General features: G+C 40.1%; 1 protein-coding gene across 1 annotated transcript in view; it reads left to right on the top strand.

The window, feature by feature from the left end:
• The first annotated feature begins 346 nt into the window (after positions 1 to 346).
• ephb2a (eph receptor B2a) overlaps positions 347 to 25578 on the top strand; it is a 63448-nt gene continuing 38216 nt past the window's right edge. Inside the window, exons 1-2 of the mRNA XM_034696487.1 lie at positions 347 to 476; positions 2348 to 2687. Coding sequence (XP_034552378.1) covers positions 2588 to 2687 — 100 coding nt within the window. The 5' untranslated portion in view covers positions 347 to 476; positions 2348 to 2587. The remainder of the gene's footprint in view (positions 477 to 2347; positions 2688 to 25578) is intronic.

Below are 25578 nucleotides of genomic sequence, written 5' to 3' on the forward strand. Positions count from 1 at the left end.
TATTCTGTATTGGCTTTACGTTCAGTGATACTTGTCTTGTGCTGTTTTCCTTGTGTGTTTGATAGTGATCTCCTTGTGTGTTTCTGTATAGTGTTTCCTGTTCTATTTTGTAGTTTTTGCTCCCTGTGTGTCTGGTTTGGTATTACTTCCTGCCCTCGTGTTTCCCTCCACTTTGAATGTGTGCTGATTGGTTCCAACTGCGTCTCGTTGTCTCACCTGTGTCTAATTAAGCCTATTTGTGTCCTCTCTTCTTAGTCAGCTCAATGTTGGGTCTTCTATGAATATTACTGCGTGTTCACAGTGTCCATGTTTATATGTGGATTTATTTCAACTTAGTTTAGTTTTATCTCCTGTTGATTTTTGTTCATTTAATCTTACTTTTTAGTCAGCTGTAGAGATCCTCTTTTTTTGTTCTTGCCTGAATGTGACAGTGTCATAGAAGAGAAAAGATTAGATGTTGACAGCCATGTGCACAGGTAAGGTACACTAGAGGTACACTAGAATTTTTGACTGGTGCTCAGAGTTAGCTTTATACAATAGAAGAGCAACATAACAAATAGAACACAAAATACACAAGAATAATACCCTTTAAAAAATGCATCTTTATTATTTTAAAAACAGGTAACACACAGAAGAACACTAAAGTCAGAAGACATTTTTATTAGAAAAAATAATTAAAATAATTCAGAAACAAAATATATCGTCACATAAAAAGAAGAAATAAGGACATTGATGAAAGAAAGACTAAATAAATAAAATAAAATGTAGCACAGGGAGAAAAAATGGGATCTGTGCATTGCTAGAATACACTTTATATAACAAACTTTTATTTAAAATATATACGCTCTTTATTAAACATAAAACTAGACACCATAAAAACAATTAAAAATATATAGCTGATAAAAAAACAAACAAAGCATTTTTTTTTACCACAGAACATTTCAGTTGAATGATGACTGCAGTGACAGAAAAAGGAAAACTGCTGTGAAAAGGTTGGCAGGGCGTGTAAACACTACAGGCATTTAAACTATGATTCAGAGAATCAGATGGTCAAGGATGAAATGAGTTATTAGGGAAGGATAAATGTGGCTGAGGTGTGAGACTGCATGGAATAGAGCGTTTCAAAGGCTGTGTGCCTATATTAGAAATAATAAAATGATAATAAACCTGAGAAGCTAAGCTAAAAAATTGATTTTGCTTTGCAACTCAAGGATATGACAGCTACACTGCTATTTATAGTTGTTTTCAAATATTGATACATCTGATCAACATGTGCCTCCTCACATTTCCAGACAATGACTCCGTAATTGTCATACCATTCTGAAGTGTTTCTGCAAACTATGACTTCTATGTCAAATATTACTTAAATAACATACAATTCATCATCAAACGATTGTTCAATAAATCCATAATCCAGATTTTATGTAATACAAGCAAATCATATACAAATGATCTCCACATTATTTAAAGCATTCTGTTTTAAGATGTGTAATATTAGCAAAAACACTCAACAGTAATGTATGAATAATAATAATAACTTTATTTATATAGCACCTTTAAAAACAAATGTTTACAAAGTGCTTTGACAAGCAAAGCATGATTCGAACAACAAAGTAAACCTTTTGACAGACAGAGAGGAGGGTAGGAATTTTAACAATGCAAAACAAAACACAATGCAAGAGGTTAAAAAGAATAAACGTAAATTAAGCAGAATGAAGTGGTGTGACAATAGACCAATAGAAATAGAAAAATTGAAAAGGATAAATTAGGAACATTAAAATAATAAATGAAAAAAAAAATTAAAACCATAAATAATCAAATAAAATAATCAAATAAAAATTAAGAACAATTAATTTTTACAAGTCTGTAAAAATAGATTTTAAGAAGAGATTTAAATGATCATAGTTATGGGCAACAGGTGTATTCATAAAACTAAACAGCATCAAAACTCAGTAACACATCAAACTACAAAACAAAAGCATAAAAAAAATACGGTTTTCATTTAAAAAATGATATTATCTTAACAGGTAATACTGAAAATAACCCTTTCAAATTAAGTGCAATATGAAGTGCAAGTTTTGAAAGTAAAAGAGTTTTTTTTCCTGCAGAAAAGAAACCTGATTAGAAGTTTTAATGTTTTCTTTTATAGGCTATTTTGCATAAAATGCGCTTCTGTTTTTTTAAATTCACATTTTTTTTAATGAAAATCTTGTTTTAAACTGCAGTTAATGTTGTTAACGCAGTAATGGAAATTGATTATTATAAAAAGTGCGGTGTTTTTAAACTGTAAAAAGTAGCAGGGGACAAACAAACAGTTGTATCAGCTCTTTGATTCTCGTCCTTTCAGCATAAACCTCTCGTCCGGTCAGTCGGTGGTTGCAGCGGGATGCCGGTGTAGTCTCGTTTTCCGGTGTTTTTCCGCCCCCTTCCTCTTGGTTTCGCCCAAACTGGCCTGAGCAGCAGCTCCTCGGCTTTATCCCCTCTGTGCTGCTGCTGCTGGTTGTGATGAGGAGAAGGATGAGGAGGATGATGCTCCGCAGCTCTGAATGAATGCACAGTCAATGGCCTGCTGCTGGACGGCTGCGTGATGAGCGCGATGGCTTTTTATTGCGCGAAGCCCGGAATAACTGTGATTATGGAAATCTTTTATCTGCTGTGGATGCTGCCGTCGGTGTGGGCTGTAGAAGGTAAGCCGGAGTTGAACTCTTGTCTCAGAAGGAAGGGATGGATGAGCGCAGACAGCACAGCTCCATCATTAATGCAGAAACACAGTCAGAGAGAGACTCCAGGTTTGAAGCACGGAGAGGAAACACAGTGAAGAAGTGTTTCCATGTATCTCTGCTGGAGCTCACTGTGCTGTGAACAGGCTGAGGCTGCAGACATGTTAGCAGGCTAGACAGGAACTCATCTCATATTCCTCCTTTTGATCTTCTTTTTTTTTAATCATGGGAGCCCGGAGGGAAATTATATTTTATTATTATTACTTTCCATCATTTTTAATGGACCTGTGCGTCGTTAATGTGCGCGTTGGGCTGCTGATAATCAGGATGCAAACTGTGTCTCTGCAACATGTGTGCATTTACCAAGACGTGCACTTTACGGTGGATGCAAATAATATAAAGCAGCATACAAAGGGAGATTCTGCAGGACTGTGTTTGAGTGTGTGATGATTTCAGACTGATGATCCTGCAAGACTGAGCAGCAAAGATAGCAGGCTAACAGAGGCATACGGCATTATGGGTATTTATTATAATAGATAAGAAGTTATCATCTACTCTGTCTTCCTTTGCAGCTGCTTATAAAAGTATTTTATGGCATCTACATCGTGTATAAAACAAAAATGATCTTTGAAGGCTTTGAAGCGTTGATACTTTCAACCTCACTGACCTGCAGTGGGTCAGTCGGTGCAGACTGATGCTGAGCAGCTGAGCATTACACAAACCCAGGCAGCATTATCTTCATTTCTAGTGTTGACGCTAAAGATTGTAACACTTCTGGAAGATTTTTCTAAATTAAAAACATTTCTTTTTTTAATGTTTTCATTAATGTAGAGGCGATATTAAGACTTAGTTTGAACATGTCCAGGGGCCTGTCCACAGGGCTGGCAAGGGGTGGTATTGCCCCTCTTGAAAGCTGATTAGATACCATAGGTGCCACCCCAAAATCCTGAAATTTGATTGGCTAGTTGCCTTGTTTGAGGCGTGACTTATGTTAAAACAAAGTTAGTAGAATTAGCACCTTTTTTGTTGTACTTGAAATTGTAGAGAACACTGTCAAAAACACATTATTTGTGTATCAGTGCTTGCATTTTATTTGTTTATTAAGATTATTTTCAGGCTTTTTTGCCTTTATTTTGATAGGACAGCTTGAGTGAGACAGGAAATGTGGTGGGGGCCAGCAAATCTTGCAGGGTGTTGAGGACTGTTACCTCTGTGCATGGGGCGCCCGCTTGAGCATCTGAGCTAAACCGTTTCCCCGTTTACATTTTCTTTGCATAAAATACTACTTACTTTGGACAATCATAATTTTTTGAGTGCTTAAAGAATTGATTTTAAGAAGATTTGTCTGTAACGTTTCTCATGTGGGTGTTTAAGATTGCATGCCAAACGTCTGTTCGCGCCCCTGAACATGTCCCCTGGGGAAAACGCCATGAAGCTTCAATGAGCTGGAACAGGATGATAGAAAATGTGCGTAAAAGTGAATTTTCATGTCTTTGCAAGACAGTCTTCTGTATTTAGTTGATGGCTACCTATAGTGGTCAGGGGAATTATGGTGGGAGAAAAGGAGATTATGTCACTCACCTATGTGTGTATTTTAAGTCACATAAGTATTGTGCTTATTTCATCCTTAAACCACATTTTGTTCCAAACTAAACCAAGTAGGTTTGATGCTTTAATCCAACTGAATACCATTGTTTCACAACACTAGCCACATGTTTGTCTGGTACAAATGCAAAGGCTCCTAGTTCTGTGGCCTGCTGCTGGAGAGGTGCAAATATAGGAAGAGCTCCTGTGAGTCGAGATTCATTATCAGCAGGACTTAACCATGTTAAAATGAAGCATGGTGAGATGTTTTTGCAGAAAAGTTGTACGGGGATATGATAAATGAAGCAGAGAACATACTGAAGACCTAAGAATTTAAAATGGTCAGTGATAAAGAAACAGATTGAACACAAGTCATGCTGACAGTTTTTGCATTAATATCCATGCTTCATGTAAAAAGACATATATGCTGACTTTTTAGTTGCTCTTCCAGGTGCATGAATGTCATCATTTTCTTTGTCTGCACACATCTTACTCAACTTCTGCAGAAATTTTACAAGGTGGCTGGCAAGGAAAATTCTGAGTAAAGTCAGGGGGAAATTATATTGTTTGCTTTCAAACACTGTAAATTCTGAGAAGTATTTCAGGAGTTTTGTGAATGTGTGCACAGCTTTAGAGATATAGCAAGATTTGAATGCATCAGCATTTTTAAGACATGAGGCCACAAGCGCTGCCAAATCAACACCAAATGAAAGCTCCTCTGAGCTGCTTTAAAGAAGTTCAGACAGGATTTCAACATCAGCTGGGGTCTCTCACCTTGGTAAACATGCCGGAGCTTTTGCATTTTTTATGTCTCAGCATTTTATATAAAACTCAGAATTGTTGTCTCACAGACGGCCAGGAGCGTCAGGCCATTAAGAGTCTCTGCGCTGACTCCAGCTTTGGTTTATTCACCACAAATTTCCGACTGCTGCATGAAGAGACGTCATGGTCACATTTGATGGATCAGAGTCCTCTCTTGACACAGCACAGCGCTCATACGGAAAAATTATTGGTGATGATGATGGATATTTTAGCTGTGAGCTGCACACAGTGGACTGGTGTCCCTGTGCTTGTGGGTCACTCTCTGGATTAGATTGGAATATTAGTAGGATTATTTTCAAATCCCTGAAACTGTATTTAAGCACAATGCATTACCAAAAAGCTTTTTTTTGGGAAGTCAAATTTAAAGGGAAACTCCACGATTTTACAGATTCCTTCATTTCTGGTGTTCAGTGTTGCACTGATGATAACAAGTGTTTAATAATCCAAAATGTAAGTTTGCATAGTAGCCACAACTCGCAGTGTATGTCTATTTCCTGCTCTAAATGCAACATGTCCCCCCTGAATGGAAAAAGCATTTTTACTGCCACTAAATCAGCTCCAATTAATCTAAGAGAAGCTGATAGCGAGCTTTAGCCTTATCTGACTGCATGAAAATGGTGTGAAAGAATGGCCTTTTATTCCTGGGCCTCCATCCAGCAGGTAAAATGTGTTTCCCTCTGCTTCAAGGAAACTGATAGCGAGTAAGATGCAGTCTGTTTTTGAGGGGCTCAGCGGGGTATGTGACTTCCATTTGGTTCAGCATCGTGCAGTTTCTATCTAGATGTGTAACTCTTGCTAGTTCCATCTGCAGCCTAAAATTTTTGATTTATTTTAACACAAAAAATAAATGAAGACTTCAGGGTGAGTAAATGCCAAAATAAACAAAATATCTTTAGAATGAAACTTCCTTATCTCAGTAAAAATAAAAAAAAGGGGGGACAAGGACCTTAACTTACTTCCGAACTGAAGAACAGGACAAAACAGATATACAAAATAAAAGGCTACTCTCCCCTACCACTACTAACTGCTTAATTTAACACAAACAAAAAAATGTTTACACTGTTTACACTATTTACAAGACTACAGAACTGGCTCTCATAACAAAGCCCCTAACACTCAAACAATACTGACAATTTGGAAGCTGGCAAAGAAGCAAAAGCCACAAGTTCTTCAGCGTTCAATGCTTTAATGGCCGAATTCCACAAGATCGGTGTCCGGTCCGTCTCCGACCTGTCATGTCCCTGGATCTGATGGGTTTCTATTCTAGTCAATGTGTTAACTTCCACTGGATCCGCTCCGTTGTGTTCCGGCTGCGTCTCTGATCCAGCAGGTCGGAGCCCTCCGGATCAGATACACAAGACTACTGTTTATGCTGGAGCAGGACGCATCAATCTAAAGTAGATCGAGCGAAGCCAGGCCTGGAGTCAACAGGTCAGAGGTTTTCAGAGGGCGATAAAGACAACATGGATGAGGAGAGGAGAATCATTGATTCAGTAATTTCTGCTGGAAAACATGGGTCTCGTGACTCCAGCTGTCCGGTGGTCCTGCACTGTTGGATGTTGGTCGCACGACTTGACACCATATTAGTCATCAAACAATGTTTCATTTATGTCAAGCAACTTTTAAATTAATTAACGTGTTGCATATCAGCTGTTTGCTCCAATATAATTTGTAATATGGTATCACCATTAGTGCTTGTCCACATAGTGACCTAGACTTGTGAGAAAAGTTATTTATGCACAATGGTTTGGTATTTAATCCTTAATAAGTCAGATGCGTTAGCTAAAGCAATAGTTTAATACTTACTAGCATCCCACCTCGATTAAGCAGTCAAGTAAAGCTAAACCTGACTCTTGAAGTTGAAAGAACGTGATGATCTGAGGAGCACGTGAACGTGGCTTCACTGTCCTAAAATGTTCCTGCACACCATAGCAACTGCAGCAAACCTCCTAAACTCACACTGCACACGACAGATCTCAAGCAGCGTGAGAGAAAGCCATCAGAACATTATTTTTTAGATGTGCAGCTTATCTGTCACTCTGTTACTGACACACATTTACCCTGTTTAAGATCACTAAACATGCACATGGGTCAGAGTGGACATGAAATATTACAGTAAATAAGGATTTAAACATCATCGTGATCAATCTGCAGAACTGATCTTCCTTTTTTGTAATTTCTGAATCTCGCTGATGCTTCAAACTGTTTTAGAGACGATGAATCAGAAGTGTGTGCAAAATAAGATCCCTGCATGTCTGTTTATAGTCTTGACTCCTTTAATCAGGCTCTGACCTGAGGCTGTTCAAAGCTTCGCTCTCCAGCTTGGAGCCTAATTGTGTTCCTGCCTCCATCAGAGGACGGTCTGCTCGGGCTGATGATGAATCGCTGCAGGGCGGGAAAGATTTCTCAGTCCTTCGCTGCACATGAGTGTCATTTGTCAGAGATGCTCACAGTGTTGGTGTCGTTAAATGTGCTCATATGCCTGAAACTATCTATTGTAACATCGCCTCGCCCTCTCTGCTAATTTCTGTCTTTTTTCCTGGAAGCACGAACCAGTCTTTGGTCAAAAATATACATGGACACACTCCTGCTTTTGCTCTGTGTGTAGTTTCAAAGAATGAGTCTCAGTCCTGCAGCAAACTGTGATATTTGAGACAGTCGTGTTCGTAACGCCACTAAAGAAGCTTTTTTGTGGTTTGGTGTGGATGACAATGACCGGCCTGCACAAGTCCTGACCTGAGGCACATCCGACGCCTGTGAGACAGATCACCCAACATCAGCGTCTGACCTCGCTCATGCTGTCGTGTGAATGAGATCAAATCCCTGCAGCCAGATTAACATGAAGTGGGAAATCCTAACACCTCAGACAGCCTGAACAAGGATCAACAAACTGACCCGCAGAAAAACACCCTAACATGTTCACATCCATGAAAACAACACAAAGTCCCTGCTCAGAGAGAAGTGATCAGAGATGAGGAGCGGAGGGCAACGAGAGACAGTCCAAATCATTAATGGTTGGCACTATACACTAAACTGTCATGAGCCGTGGTCGTTGCACAGCAAACACAAAGCTGATCTTTCCAACCCCAACACAGTCTCAGCAGATGTGTGTCTAACATGAGTCTGGTCCCGCTCAAGGTTTCTGCCAGTTAAAGGGAGTTTGTCCTTGCAGTTGTAACTTGCTAAATGCTGCAAAGTGCTCTGCTCATGGTGGATTAAGATGAGATCAGACTGAGTCCTGTCTGTAAGATGGGACTGGATCTTATCCTGTCTTGATGTTGGGTCTTTGTTAATAATATAACATAGAGTATGGTCTAGACCTGCTCTGTTTGGAAAGAGTCAACATTTTTTGTGATTTGGTGCTATATAAATAAAGATTGATTGATTGGTAATATAAATATGGTAATATATTTCATTGTTTTCAGTAGACTTTAGTTTGTTGCAGAGTTGTTGAGACTTGTGGAGCTTGGCGTGACCGTCAAGTGTGACTTCCTTAAATAAGGGTGACTGCAGCCAGATATTGAACCTGGATATTTTAGTCTCACTCTGCTGTCGAGGCCTCTGAATCCTCCCCGCTAACTTGAACCTTTAAAAACAGTGTGAAGAGTTTGACCTCTCTTATTTCTGCTGCTTTTCCCTCGCTCATTTATATAACTCCTCTCAGAACCGACACTTCCAGCCACGTCACAGATCATCCTGTCAGCACCGGCCTCTCTCTGCCGGGCTTCCCCCCCCCCCTTCATTCACATACAGACCTTCTCTTTTCACCTGACTGGGCTCATTCGCTGCAAAGGAGCACAGATGTTACGAGAGCACTCTTCATCACGCCTCCTCGCTGCCGCTCAGCTGGAGGTGTGCTGTGTGTAATTGTCTTTTACCAGCCAGTGTTGTCGCTGCGGCTCACACTGTGTTGTCTGTGCCTGAGAAGCTGGCACGGAAACAGAGCCGCGGCTGACTGATAATTATTTCCCTCTCGACGGGAAGTCGTGTGATGAGATGCAGAACATGGAGCTGAGGGGAACTCCTCCAGGAGTGATATTAGACGCTGAATAATTTATGACTGCTTTATTGTGGAGCCTGTAGTGAGCACGGTCGTAGTCCCAGGTTATTACATTGCACCGTTCTTTTCTCATCGTACTTTTCTATTTACTCTGTTAATGGTACAGCTGCAGTGTAAGTCTTACAACAATTCTGGTAACTGATGAATCCTTTCACATATTTAATCCAAAGAGTCGCTGCTGCTTTGCATTACATTTTTAAATAGTTTTGGTCCTTGTCTTTGTGAGATAAGAGTAATTTAGGGACAGGACAGTGGAGATGACATGACCCTGTGGCCAGGGGTCAGAGTCGAACCTGGGACTGATGCAAGTAAGAAGTAATCAAATCTCTGTAAAAGTCAACGTCAAATTATATTATATGAAAATAACCTTTAGTTGCAGCCCTCTGTTTCACAAATTGTGGTAGATTCTGGTTATTAACTCAACATATGGCATGCTCTTACTGCTATCTAATGTTATAATCAATGATGTTGATAAATGTTCCATGTATCTTTGCATTGACTTTAATGAACACACTGTAGACAGTTTTGAACACCTCTCTGCAGTGACAGTGATGGCCACCAGATCTGTCTCTGATCAGTCACAGCACCAGATCTGATTCTATTCTCGTCAATGTGTTAACTTCCACTGGATCCGCTCCGTTGTGCTGTGTCTCTTATCCCGCAGGTCAGAGCCCTCCAGATCAGATACAATCAGAGTTTTATTTTTGCCGGATGCCGGAGCACGACGCATCAATCCCAACAGAGCAGATCGAGCGGGACAGGAAGTCAGGAACCAAAACAAAATGAAAACATCCGCTTAATTTTCAGAATAAAACACTCTGTGTTATCACCAGATCATATTTCACTGAACAACAAACCGTCATGATGAGCGGAGCCATGCCTGGAGTCAACAGGTCAAGAGTTTTTCAGAGGCTGATAAAGACAACATGGATGAGGAGAGGAAGAGGAGAATCATTGATTCAGTAATTAACAGGTAAACCTTGGTCTCTTGACTCCAACTGTCTGGCGGTCCTGCTCCGTGCTGCATTCAGAAAACGGCCGGACCGCAGTGGATCAGATATAGACGAGATCTGGTGGTAGTCTGATGTAATTAGGTGGTAGCTGAAACTACATACAGATTACTTTTGACTTGAAAACAAAGCCAGTGTGTGTTTGTTCTGGTGGAAGTTTAATGTAAGTGAATAAAGGTGAGCTGAAAAGTGTTGAAGTGTGATCACTCACTCTCTCCTCTCAAAGATGTTAAAAAATAATAATAATTTGAACAATTTTCTTTTTTGTATATTTCAAGCTCAACCTTGAAACCATTACATGAATTGGTCTAACCCTGTGGTTAGATCAAAGCATCTGTGGTCGTCCCTCAGAGGCGTCTCTTTCTGATTGTGCTTGTAAAGAAGCCAGGCCTGCCTCTGCGCCCTTCACTGACATTTCTCTGCGTTGGTCCGTTATCTAAGCCAATCAATATTCAGCATTGGAATCAGCGCAGTGCTCTTTAGCCTCTGGTAGCAAAGTGACAAAACACGGAGCACTAAAAAAGCTCCTGACCCAGATCTTCACTGGCCTTTGGTGGCTTCACAGAGCTGGGGAACAGAGAGTGTGTTAGCAGACTGTGAAAGAGCAGCCAGTCTGCAGGATTAGGCTCTCATTTGGGATTTCAGTGTCTTCTACTAAAGTCTCCAACTTTGCAGCATCATTCAGTCTGTGAGAGTTATTTCTTTCATTTGAGGAAGATTTAATGGTTAGACATTGTATGCATGTGCAGCATTGCAGCTTTTGCGCAGCATTTATTTTGCACCACTTCTCCCCTCTTTTTTATTTCTGTCTCATCCACCACTTCTTTCAGTCCTAAGAAAATAAAACATGGCAACATAAAATGTCAAGATGCACACTGTTGAGCTGATGAATGTTGCTTTAAATTAATGCACTTAGTGTCTTTGTTGTCTGTAACATATTGAAATCGTTTCTCTTTTATGAAGCCGGTGAGGAAGAATGATGAACAGCAGCTCTCCTTAGACTGGCTCCAAATCGTAGACCCTATCGAACAACGTCACTCATGGGTTTTTTGGAGAGATATTTCAGGCAGCGCCATGTTGGATATGTTGACTCGACCAAACTGTGATTGGAGCTGAGTCTGAGTCCTGTCCATCAACTCAGTTGGGCCCCCAATTATGCAAATTTCTGTCTTATTTTTATCCTTCAGATTTTTTCAACTCTCGTTTTTATAACGGCCAAAACAAATTCACAATTTATTCTTTGTTAATGGCGCTCACTGACCCTCAAAGGCATCTGTGCTCCAGTTTTTATTGTGAGTGAAATTCTAGCATCATTGGATATTTTTGCACTTACCAGCAGGTATACTGCCCTTAACGTACTTGACTTGTGAGCATATTCATATCATGCATTCATATATTTGGCAGAGGAGTCAGGGTTGTTGTCGTCTTCTCCCTGCAAGATTACAGCAGATGATAAGAGGAGGAGTTATTCTGAGTCACATGATTTGTGTCATGCACCTGAAAGTCCCTGGGCATGTCTCCCTAATACAGCTCTGAGGTCAGCTACTCAAGTAGTGAGGGGCTGCATCCTTCGAAGGCCACAATTCAAGGCCAGTGTGCAGAACTTTGTACCCTTAATGGTCCGACGTCCTGAGATTCATTGCACATCAATTAACACGGGACAGCGGCAACTCTCAAGTAGCGGAGGAGTAAACATTAAACATTAAGATATTTGTTTCAACTCTGAAAAAAGCTGGGTCCTTTGAAGGATGCTACCCATGATTTTGGACGCAGACAGAATCTCACTCTCGATTGCGCCTACCATACTACTGCCTACGATACTACTGCCTACAATACTAGCAGTATGAAAACAACAGCAAAATTTGTAGTATAGCACAACTACCCGTATTGTAGTTGTCCAGTCTCCCTCCTGTACTGTTTCGCACAATGCACAGCGCAAACGTTCTTCTTCTTTTTCCCGTATATTTGACAGGTGGTACTCAGTTTTTCGCTGCATTAGCAGCACCTACTGTGTTTGATTGTGAACCACAGCTGTTACTGATGCTGCAACACTAATGTTTAACGGTCCGTTACATTTACAGTACAGCAATGCGAAAAAAAAAAACCTCTGGTGAATCTTAAAACTTCCATATACATCACTTCTTAACTTACTAAATCATACATGGATGCTACTGAAGCGGTGTTGCTGTCAGCATAGTCGATGTTTACCAAGCATCCTTCAAAACAGATTGGACAGATCAGATATACTACATACTACCTTCAAACGCTGCATGCAGTACATACTGCATTTGTAGTAGGGATTGGCATTTCAAGCCAAAACACTATTTGATAATCATTGGCCTGTCCCGTTAACGGCCCTTTGGTGTGGCAGTTGTGTTAACCAGCAGCAGGACGAGGTGCTGCTTGTAGTGGGCTGCTTGTTTCTGTGACGCAGCATGGCGTGTATGTTTAGCCATGCTCAGTCTCTGGAAATATGTGTGTAGTAGTGTGAGATCCAGAAACAGAGAAAATCTCAGCGACTGTCGCTGATGTTTTCTTCTTGTTTTGCTACTTAATGCAGTTAGCATTCTTCTTCTCCTGTTAAGTAATGCGGCTAGGAAACAGCTTTAAGACGCTCTATAGCCACCGTCTGGCGGGAATACTGTATTACAACCAGACACCGGTGAAAATGATGAAAAATGTCATTTTAAAATGAGAAAATATTTGCATTAACTCTTCTATTTTGTGAACAAATATTTTTTTAAATCCTGTCCCATCCCTAATTTATTGGTAGTCTGTAGCAGGCGGTTTCAAATACAGCCATGGTCACGTCTGGCTCCAGAAAACCAAAGTGGACGTCATGGACAACAGATGAACTTGAGGTTTCATGAACACTGTCAAGAAACTCTGTCATCATACAAGTTACATTTGATCAGTCTTGTGTTGCATCTCAGTTTGGTACACAGTGTACTCTGTGGAGTTAGGTTAATTTCGTCACCAATCCAGTCTGCATTAAGTCATTAAGTGCAGCACCATTATGCACGTAGTTAAATGATGATTGCAGGATTGAACTGCCTCTTCTCCTCCTCATTGCCTTTTTTATGGCAAATTGCAACCTATTGAAGCGTTGTTTGCAAAATGTGACAGAGATTATCATCTGCCACAATATTTGCAAACTTGTTTGCTCTCGAGACTTTAATTACTTCTAATTAAAACCTTCACAATACGAGGACATTGCTCATCTGTCTGCGCCACTATGTTTGTGATTCTCAGTGCGCAGCATTTCAACCGAGTTTATGAGATTGGACGCCCTTAACAAAGCGAGTTAAACTATGTTGACTTGAGTGAGCTTGAATTAAAGAGCCTCAGTAACAAAGAGGTGTCATTATTTTTTAAAAATGTCTCATATTAATTTTGCAGAGCTCATTTTCTCTCTCAGAAGATAAACCCCTCTTCATTTTCACTTCAGCGTTTCCTCTTGCTGCATTATCTGTTAGCCGAGTTTATGAATCCACATGGAAGAATCACAAACTCGCCAACTTGAGTCACACCACGTCCTTCTGGCAGACATTACATTCCCCCAGAGGTAAAAGGCTCGAGTACTTGAGTGCATTTTCCCCAACAAGACACTTAGACTGTGAAAGCAGCGAAGCATAAGTTTAGTAAAGCATTAATCCACTGGAGCATGTTGTCTTTCCTCAGGAGATCAGTGTGATTTAGTCCATGTGACATCTGCTCAATCAGACTCTGCAGACTGCAGTCCAACGCAGGAGCTATCTGACGAGCGGAGCAGAGTGTCGTCTGCACATTTACAGTCTGAACACCACAGCTGCTTTAATCTCATCATAGAGAACGAACAGACGTCTTCAATTTGCTGCAGAGGAGAGGAGGAAAAAAAAGATGGTAGCACGAATATGTTTAGTCATATTTGATACATCAGGTATTTGTATTGCATTTTCTGGTTAGATTAAATGTTTTATAATCAAATACTACTTTTTTTTGCCTCTTAAAAATTATTCACAGTGCAAATTTGACTACACACAAACTATGACACTCATCTAACCCTTTAAACTTCTACTATTAGTCTTCAAAATGTCCCTTTAACATGTTCAAACTTACGAAAGAATTTGTTTCATATTAAACAACGTTTTTTTGGTTTGAAAATAACCTAGCTGAAGAAAAGGACACACGAGAGCCAATAACTTGTCTACCATCATGATCTGCTGATTGCATGTAAAAACAACTCAACTTAGTATATAAATTAGGGCTGTCAGCGTTAACGCTTTGATTATGATGAGATTAAGCTCTGAAATTAACTCTTTATTTATTTTTTAATCAACTGTTTGTCTCTTTTTTCCCAGCGTTAATAGAAAATAAACAACATTACTGTAAGGCTACTAACAGCACATTTCACTTTAAGAAACTTCAAAACAGCTAAGGCAAAAGTAATATATATAGTTAGAGCTACACCTATGAGCTAAACATACAGGTGCAGCTTATCAGACAGATGTCATCTGGGAATCAGGGGTGGGCATTTCAAGCCAAAATACAATAGTCACTGGATTCTGCAATTGTTTGTAAACAAGCCCCCCAATATTAAATAAAACTGGTATTCCAATATTTTCTTCTTTTTACTAAATATATTCTGACATAATCAAGAAGCTAACAGGGGGTTAATGCAGTGTGATGTTGTAGTTAGCAGGTTTGGCGTACAGACACGGTGAGGGAAATCTAGCAATATATTTACTGAATTAAAATATTGATATACAACCCCTCATTACGATACCTTATCACACAGGTCGATATTTTGTCCAACCCCCAGTGAGTAATCAGAGTTATCTCAGAATAACTGCAAACCATACTGACACTGATTGGACATTGTTGTGGTAGTAGTATTTATCCAGTCAATATACATCACACAATACTTTTCACAGTACAGACACTTTCAACAAATGTCATGTGTAAAGTGATGACTGAAAAGGCAGAGACAGTAGCAGACTGTTTTTTTAAGCCTAGTGTACATTTTCTATCTAATTAAGCTCCAGCTTCAAAAGTGTAAAGAAATTTAAAAAAAGGTAAATCATGACTATTACAACCTTCAAATATTTGTTGGTTTTTTTTAAACCAAAAGTGAATCAGAAGTTTTTAAATCCATACTTGTATCATCCCAACCCAATTTAACAATAGAAACACATCTTCCTTTCATATCCTTTTTAGCTTTTTGTATGGTAAATTAGCAAACACGACTCAAATCATATTGATACAGAAGACGATTAGGGCCACTGGAAAAAAAAGAAAAAAAGAAGGTGCAAGTCAGAATTCTGACTTTAATCTCATATTAAAAAAGAATTGCACCTTAATTTTTTTCCTCCCAGTGGCCCTAATCCTCTTCCATATATTGACTCTCCCGAATTAAAAGGAACTTTTGTGTGGTGTATGGAAGTGATTCTGATTTTACTCTAAACATGATTTGCATTAATTGTTATCAAATAAGTCCTGAATTTCATAGCATTGGAGTTCAGAGACAGTGGGTCAGTGTGATTTCACTCCTTGGTCCAGGTTAGGCAGTGGTGCAGAAAACGTCTGCAGTTTTATCTCTGTTTTCTTCACTTCCTGCAGAAATAGTGTCGATTGATTTCACTGATGGCCTGGTTGAAATGAAGACTTTTTTCCTCTCAGATTTCTAGTCTTGCGATCATCTTCTTATATTATGAAAAAATGATATAACAAAAGACTCAACTCAAATCGTGGGAGCAGAGGATGAGGCGATGTTTGTGTTTTTGGCTGAATGGATTTATAAATTAAAGCCATTGTCTTGAGACAAAAGAGCTGCAGTGAAGTGATTCTGCAGCTGCTCACATGCATGCTGATACTGTTCTGCAACCTCTGTTAGCTTAGCATGCACTGAAGGAATTTATTGCTCAAATTTTTTCTCCATTAACCGGAAACCATTAGTTTCACAGCTCATGTCTGCAGCAAAATCACTGACACTGCAACTCCTGCACAGAAAACTAATTTCAAGACGCTACATCTTTAAATCTTAAAAACAGACGCAGTGTTTCTCCTGTGCAGTCACCGTTTATAGGTTTGTGTGTCTGTGTGTTTATTGTACAATAACTCCCCCGAGGATAAACAGTAATTGATTTATTGATTGGTTGTTGTTATCATTCCAAGCTGGTCAGAAATTGATGACTTCCTCTCTGCACAATGATCCAAATGGGAAATTAGTTTTGAAAGGAGAAACAAACATTACTAGGGATGCAAAGATATCAAAATCTCGCAGTATTAAGGCCACGGTGTGGTATTATTGCGTTATTGTCAAAAAAATAAGATGACTTTGAAAACATGTCATAGTGTGGAAAATTAAGTGCCAGGAATGATAAGGATAAACACACTTACTGCAATTGAACACAAACATAATGCTCAAATGTTATAATCACATGTATTACTTCCAACAGGTATTTTCAAGTGCAAAGAACAGTGCAGGCACATCCAGTGTTTCAAGTAACAAGCAAATAAAAAAACCTTTCAGTTGAGTGTTTTTAAACTGACTGGAATTTTGTAAGTTTGTAACTGTCCACCACTGAAAACAGCTGCATGGGAATGATTAATCAAGTGGCTTCTCACATCACATGTATCCCTCGACTTGTAGATGATCGTGGTCTGGCAGTGTCTGCAAACAGTTTTCTTTACATGTCTGTCATGTTTTCTCCTCGATCGTTTTTGTTCACTGCAGAACCAAAATGCGCCCATACTTCTGATTTAAACTTCGCAGGAGGTTCCACTAGTTTAAGTTTTCCGCTCTGCTCCACCTCTGTGCTTTCCTCTATCTCTTCCTGCACTGCGCAGGGGATCATGGGAAATTATGTTTGCTTCTCAGACCGGCCCACTGAATGGTGCCAGAAAAAAAACGGAGTACTCTGAGTCCCTGTTTGATACCGTCACATGCCACGGCATTATTGTGAGAATTTTGAAACCAAAATACCGCGATATTTACAATACCGTTACATCCCTAATCATTACAGTGAACGAATGCAGAGTGAGTGTTCAACAGCTCGATCTTTAAAATGAACTGTTTACGCATCTCTTTCTCTGACTGGTGTCACGAGACTCTAAACTCTCTTAGGAGAGCGGAGAACTTGATGCATGAATTTTCAGCTTGCCTCCTTTCTCCTCTGCTTATTAACTCCTCTGCCGTGCCTCTCTGTAAGTTTACTGTATGCAGCTGCAATCTGTGGAGCAGCTGATTGCATCCAGGCCAGCAGGCAGCCTGAGGCACAGACGCTACAGTATCTGTTCTGATGTGCGGGAGAGGAAAGTACACCGAGCTCTCGTTGCTCTTCATACCTTTTTCACAGAGCTCACTTCCATCTGCTGAAACCGTCCTGGGAAAAGAACTTCACTATGATATTTTACAACAAACCCCAGGCTTCAAGAGGGGGAGATGAAGATGTTTTCCATATAATATTTACAAACCTGAATATTACTGCTGGAATAAATCACTGTGAAAACTTTGGAGGCTGCATTTAACCATCAAACATGTTTGTCAAATGTCAAGAGGGATATTGTTTTGATGCCTAATGATGATGGCGGCCATATTGGAAATGCTGCCTCCAACTACTTTATAGACTGAAACCATAGACTGTGTAAATAATGGACGTGGTATCCGTGACTTCACCCATCTGTTTCTGAAGCCCTGTTTTGAAGCCAATCATCAGCAGGTGCCATATTAGAAATGCTGAACTCAACCTAATTAATGTGGAGTAAGTGTGAGGTAAAGAGGCGGGCTTTGAGCCACCTAGCCAACAGCTACATTGTCCCCACCTGTCAATCAAGTCAGCTGTGCCTCTCACAACGGAAAACTTGTAATCTTAATATCTGCGAAATTGCCACGTTATGAAAGAATTCACCCCGTACAGTGTGTGCCAAGCGAGAAATGAGCTATCCAGACTACACTCGTTTTTTGGACCAGGCTGTAAACATGTTTATTTCTGCTGTAAAGATCGCCTTTTTTGAATTTGTGTGTATTTGGTTACCGGTACTTGCAGAACCTGCCTCAAGCAGACACTCAAGAAACTGCAGTTTTTAACACTCTCGCATTGGCTTCAATTCTGGAGTTAAGGTTAGTTGGTGCAGCCACCTGTTCAAAATCATCCACACACTTATTTGTACAAGGGATGCACCAAAATGAAAATTCTTGGCCGAAACCGAAAACCGAAACACCGGAAGAAATTATTATGCCAATCATTAGTACCATTGCATTTATAGCTATGACTGTGTGCTACCCTTACTAAAATCAATCTCATTGAACGTATCAGACAACGAGGGTGCATGCCCCTCATCTGGTTCAGAGAGAGGAGTCCTTATTTCTGCTCTCTGTTCTCAGTCTCCAAGCGGGTTTTTCCGAATCCATCGCAGCCTGGATCATTTCTGATGCGCGCTTCTTTATTCCCACATCCACGTGGATAAAGTTGACCCTGATCCAGACAAGTGCGTACTGGCCGCATCATTGCAACATTCTGTTTCGGCCGTGTTGTTTAGGTGATAAAAGTCTTTCGGTCAAAAAATGAAAATACACTTTTGGGCCATTTTTGGCCGACAATTTTTGGTGGCCAAATTTTTGGTGCATCCCTAATTTTGTGCAAATTTATACTAATTTCTTAGGCTTACTTTAATCAAAATAAAGGAGCTATACAAAAATTCAAACCTGTACAGTTGTCATTAAAAAAAAAAAAGAGCTACAAAGACCTTTTTTAAAATAAGATCCAGACTATAAACCTGTTTCATTTAGAGACAATGTTGTGAACGATGCAGAAAATATTGTCTTCTTTGTACTTAAATGTTCACTCCTGAAGTAAAAGGTTGTCCGTTGCACCTAGTTTTTGCAGAACCAGCTTGTAAGCTCTCTGTGTGTAATTGATTGGATTAATGCAACTTGCCTCTGGTGTCATCTTTACATGGTCCACAAATGATTGGAACAAAAGCCTGAGCAGAATAAAGATGCTTCAGGTAAATACCTCAGTCCGAACAGACTGGCCCTGAGAGGGATGGTGAATACTGTTTCTCATTTGGATCAATATCCATACAAACATTTTATCCAATCAGTTTTTCCTGGGGCTGATTATTTTTTATTATTTTTTATTATTATTTGTTTGTCACTTGGTTATCTGAGGAGACTATTCAACCTAAACAACTTCCCACAACGGTGTCAATAAACTCCTAAAAAAGAGCTTGGAAACATTATTATGATCAATTATTTCCCTCCTTTAATAAAACCAATAGGTGTTGTATGTTATATCGTTGTAAAGCCTTATTAGTCACCTTTACATTGAGGTATCACTTGTAAAGATCATGCTTCTGTGGAATGAGTAACACAGCTTAATGTGTGAGTAGCATCCCCAAAAAATGTGCCAAAAGCCCCTGCAATATTCTCCTGTTGGTATTCACTCTTGTTGTGAGTTGCATGGTGGATTGAATGATTGAACTCTCCCACAGTAATAAGGAAAATAACCAGCACATATTAGCCATTTTTACACTTTACTCATGTTACTCTGTCAGGGACCTCAGTAGCGTGTGGAAGATCCATACGCAGCCACAACAGCCTGGCACCTCCTCCTCATGCTAGGCCCCAGCTTGGTCACATTTTGTTGTGGGATGGTATCCCATTCCTTAAAGAGGAGTTGTTGAAGGTCAACCAGCATGCAGTGTTAATTTTAGCTGCTATTTTAGATTAAGTCTTAGTCGTAGTCTTTAGATGAAAATGCCTGCTAGTTTTAGTCACATTTTAGTCTTTTCAGCCCTTTATAGTTTTAGTCTAGTTATAGCCTGTCCTTGCTAAAATGTCAAAAGAAAACATTCTTGATGTGACCTGAATGCACCTCGCAGCGACAGAGGCACTGGACAGTCAGTCAGTTCACGGCACTCTGAAATGCATCTACATCTTTCAACAAGGAGTTTATTAAAACTTAATAAATGTGTCTGATGTTTCACCAAACTGGATTAAATCAAGCTGTAGACGTGGAGCTTTTCACGGTGATTGCGGCAACAACGTCAAATAGTAAACAGAAGTCCCCCGGTTGCGTCTTTGTCACTAAAAAATCCTCAATGAAGATGAGACAGATGCATGGAGGTGAGGAAAGCTGGTTCATGAAGCACACCTGCTGCAGGTAGAGACCAAGCTAACACTGCGCCCCTCAGATAATAACTCAGCCTGTCACAGGAATTAATCACTTTTATCTTTAAAGATTAGACGCACACGGGGGAAACATGGATTCTTAATGTCCGACGATCCGCCCCTTATGTTTTCGTCTCGTCAAAACCTATGTTCGTCTTAGTTTTTATTATCAGTGATGACAAACATTTATCGTCATAATTTCATTGACAAAATGAACACTGCCTGCATGGTAAGGTTGGTCACTCTAGCACGTACAGCACGCCAAAACTGATCCCATAAGTGTTGAATGGGATTGAGGTCTGGACTCACGGCAGGCCATTCCATCCTCTCCACTCCCAAATCCTGGAGGTAGTCTGTGATGATCCTGGATCTGGGGGGGAGAGTGATGGCATCCTGGAGAATGGAGTTAGGTCCCAGATTCTGGAGATATCAGGTGCCAGTCATACACCTGTGACTGGCAAACACCTGGCAGCACTTGAAGCTGAAAACAAGACTGAATACCCACATGTTTAGCTGTGTTACTGATTCCACCAATGCATACTCCTTATAAGTTGTATCTTGTTGTAAAGGTGACTAATTAGACTTTCCAACGGTATATAATATAATACCAATTGGTAATATTTTGAGTTTATATCACCTGAATGATTATTAAAAGGAGAAAAGTTGTTGAAGATGTAGCTTGGTTTGTGTCGCTGCAGATCCCTCTGTGCTTTGAACAGTGAGTCAACTGCTTTCAGTGAGATGCATGCATCGTCTCCCTGCAGGAGAATGTGTACTTCTGAACCTGAAGCTTTCTTTGGGAGAGGAACAAAAACAAAAGAGTGTTTGCAATAGTAGACATCCAAAGACACAGATGCAAGAGAGGAGAGTGAAATCTTTGTCGCACAGTGTGGGGGCGAACAGAGGACATATGTCTTTTGGCGATGTTTGTTTACAGCAGACAGAAGGAACAGCTTCTTAGTACTACAACTTTGTGCACGTCAGGACGGTTTTATTCTGATTAAAAACATGATGCATTTGCACACACGTCTGAGCTGCATCACTTTATTTAATGTTCATGCAAGCTGGAATCTGTAACCAGAATGATTTCCATCAGTGTGAAGAAATGTTGCATGCAGAAACAAGCCTCTGTTTAGTCCTGCAGCCTTAAATGCCATGAAATGCTCATCTTCCTCACCCACAAGAGGATGGCCCAGTGCTCCCAGGTTTCTAGAAGGCAGAAGGCAGTTTGCTTCTAGGAAGGCAGAATTTGTACAGAGGATGAACTGGGGGGTTGCAGGAAGAGCCAGTTTCACAAAAAAGGGAATATTTTGCAGTGTGAATCATGGAAACTACTCCGGGGGGTTGACGCAGATAGTTGGAACAAGTTCCCTCGGCAGTGTGTCAGAGATCACACTCAGACATCCTCGAAAGCTGGGAGTAGAATAATCCTTCCCTCTGAAGTTGACGTTGCTGGAAAATGTGTATGCTTCAGAGGACACCGAGCTGTGACGGGCGGACCCCCGGGATTTCTGGAATATATTGTGACAGAGCTATCGGCAGCTGAGTCCCCGACCCTTTTATAAACACCCGGGGATCCATGCTATCTCAGGCTCCTGGTTTTCAGAAAAGTGTGGTCCAAAGAAAGAGCTGGACCGCGAAGAGGTTCATATTTTTTATTGCTGAATACAAAATTAAAACTCACCTTGTTCTCATTTTCTAAACCTTAAACATCTCTCAGATATCTGCAGCCTTTCACTAGAGCACACTTCTGTGCATGAAGAGTCTGTTATCACCTGCCTGCAATCTGCACGCTCATGGCTACTGTCAGAGATTGTGTCACCTGGGTGCTGGAGGCAGGTGTTCAGTCACACAGCAGAGCGGGTGTGTGTATATCAGTGGCAGCCATCTAACCCTGCTCTGGTTGGGGGTCGGCCATTGCCCTGCAGTAACACACTTGATAGAGGAATCACACACATGACAGCTCTGTCTGTGCATTGTGCATGAACACAGATGTGCATCTATCCTCCTGCATGCAGATAAATCATTGAAACTGTATTAAAATTGAAGATTATGTAAAAGTATATTTAGGACCTTTATAAAAAAGAAAGTGTTGTTTTTTTTTAAATATCTACACACCTGTTCTCTCTCGCTCTCTCTCTCTCTGTCCCTGCTGGTATCTGAGTCGCTGGCAGAGTTACTGGTGAAGAAGAGGGGGAGCTGTTTTCTGCAAGAAAAGAAAGTGAAAACAGATAATGTAAACAAAAATGACACCTTTTAATGTGTTCATTTTTCATATCTTTCACGAATGATTTTTCACATCTTTACATTTTGCAGAAAAAAAACCAAATGTGTATTTTTTTCTAACCCTGTATTGCCCTGATGGAATCCAACACTGTACACAGTTATGCATTAGTTGGATAGATGTGCATGAAAAGATTGTTGTTGCACTCAATGAAAGAAAAGATGTTAAATTAATCGTTGCATTTAGGAGAAACTGAGATTTTTGTTGAATCTTTTGGTCTCAGTTTCAGTTATTGGTGTCCTCCACTGCTGTTGTTCTTCTTCAATATCTCATCATGATGCATATTTCTTTACCTAGATGTGAAAGCTATTTTTTTTGCACTCATAAAAGTTATGTGAATTCTGCTCTACCACACATCAATTTGCTTGAAAATAAGGGTGCAACGATTAGCCGATATTGTAGGCATGCTAAAATGAGTCTTGTAGGAATTCAAATGATTATTAGTTTGGCTATATCGTGTTTTTTGTGCCGTGAGTGAACATATTATTTTGTGGAGCTGAGCTGGGGTGAGCCATCTTGCATCCTTATCTCTGCTGAGAGTATATTAAGCAAAACAGTGACTGGAAAGCAACTATAGAAGAAAACACAGTAACATGGCCACAGATGATGAAATCTAGAGTCAGCATTTTCACCATCAAAGCTGCAAAATTTAAATTGCTTACCATGGGAGCATGTTAGTAATATGCAAGCATTTGAAGGGACAGAATGACTTTAGTCTGGTTTTTGATCATCACCTGTTACATTCAGCTCCAGACTTGATGTCTTTCTCTCCCTCTCATCTCTCTGATGACTAAACAGTGGAGCAAACTCTCACCATGTTACTATCATAACCATGAATCATCTGTTTACAATAACACGAGAGGTGTTTCAAGACATTTATGATTTTTTTATGTCAAGTTCTGAATTTAAAGAGTAACGCAACATATAAAAGCTGATAGCTAATTGAGAACCATAGAGTAAGCTCTACATGTAAATCCATGCATCGTCAGCTTAGAAGTTAACATTTATGCACAAATGTGAAGATAAAGTCTACAATGTCTGTTACATGAGAACATTTTCTTTTCACGATGTTCATCTTCAACTCCAGTTTGACTTTCATGTACTCTCATGCTCTAGAGTAATCCAAAGCAAAGCTCTGTTGTCGTAGCGATGTTGCCCCTTGTTCCGTATATTAATGTAACTTCTCTGTAATTGCTGGACAACACTGATCACGTTCCTCAAATGACACCTGTTACCCAATCACAGCCCCCACTCACATGCGTCAGATATACCGTCATATGTCTGGTTGGTCAGACATATGACGCGAATTTGGCGACCCATATGACGCAAATTATTCACTGAATTTGAGAGAGTTTAAAAATCTGATCTTCAGCAAATCATTCGCACTACGACAGCCAATCATTGTGCAGATCCTCTGATGATGACATATGATGTGACGTATGGACCGGAGCTGATTAATTCATCTGGAGTATATGGGACACAATTTGTTCCTGTGCAGCTTCTCCTAACTTTGTGACACTACCTGTTTTTATGGGATCAGGAATAAATAGGAGGTCACTGTGAGGAAAGTGAGAAAAAAAATTGTGTCTTGGGTTTAAGCTAGTGATTTGTGCGAATTAGCGGGTAAACAAGACATTCTTTTGTTCTTTCACACCGTTAGTTGTGAATGTGACATAACAGAGCAAGCTGCTGCAGAGATGCACGCTAGAAGAAGGCCATGCTAGCAAAAGAACAGTATCTACTGATCAATCACTTTCTGCAATAATAAAATATCTAGAACTATTCTCAGACTGAGGTCTGTGGTGAAATTAGTCAGGGAGGCTTATTGGTATAAACTTTCATAATCATACAGTTGTGGTAAATATACAGATCAAATTCTCTTTCTTGCATACCACTACTATCACAAATGGCATTGCTGCAGCACTGAAAAACTGGGAAAGATACTTCTGTTGAGATTATGCAAAATGTGATCAAAATGTTGAGGGAAAAAAAAGTGGGCTGGATTACTAAAACGCAGCACCAACAGATTAGCTAATCTCTTGGACCTGATGGGGGACAGTCTACGCAAGTGGCACAAATTCAACAGTTACACAAATTCCTCAACTGATCAGCGATAAATGTGGAGCTTGCATTGTTGACAAGAGAACAGGAGGTCAAATTAGGAGACTAGATCAACGTCTGATTAAGAAAAACTCACTAGAATAATCAAGTAAACGATGCCAGATTATAAAAACTGGTGTTAAAGCAGTAAGGCGGGCCATGCTTTGACATAAAACAAAGTAAATTTCACTGATGTATCCCTGTGGGTTTAATCCAGCGCGGCATACAGAGCGTGGCGCAGCCTGCAAGGATTATGTGTGCTGGACTTGGCCCACTCTCTCCTCCTCTTTGCCCTACTTTTCATTGAATCATGCAGAGAAAGGCAGAACAAGAGCTCTCTCTCTATATATACTGCAGGAATGTAGGGACAGATGGAGCCAGTGGGAAGGGGAGGGAGCCATTATTGACAGAAAAGGAGAATGAGCGCTGCAAAGTATGATGGGAACACATCCAACACACTGAAATATTAATCCAATCCTTTAATAAAAAATCATTCATAAACATTATTGAGCCCAGGAAGAACCATTGAGTGCTTTATCTGCAGTAGGATGTCATTAGTGTTAATATTAAGTAGTTCTTCACGTCTATTGACTTCCAGCAGCATATTGTGTCCTGCAAGTTGTTCTCGTACTGCAGGAACCAAGGAACTAACATGACAAATGTCTAGTCACGAAAGGAGGGCAACATATACTAATGCACCCCCGCCCTCGCCAGCCCACTCTGTGCCCATTTCTGTGCTCCAGCTCCCATCAGCAGCAGCTCCAGCCAATGCCAGCGCGCCTGCATTTTAGATGCACAACTGAAGCTTCGCTCTTCATTATTAACAAATATATTAACTTGTGTCT

The sequence above is a fragment of the Notolabrus celidotus genome, chromosome 11 (assembly GCF_009762535.1).
Source record: "Notolabrus celidotus isolate fNotCel1 chromosome 11, fNotCel1.pri, whole genome shotgun sequence".
NCBI lineage: Eukaryota > Metazoa > Chordata > Actinopteri > Labriformes > Labridae > Notolabrus > Notolabrus celidotus.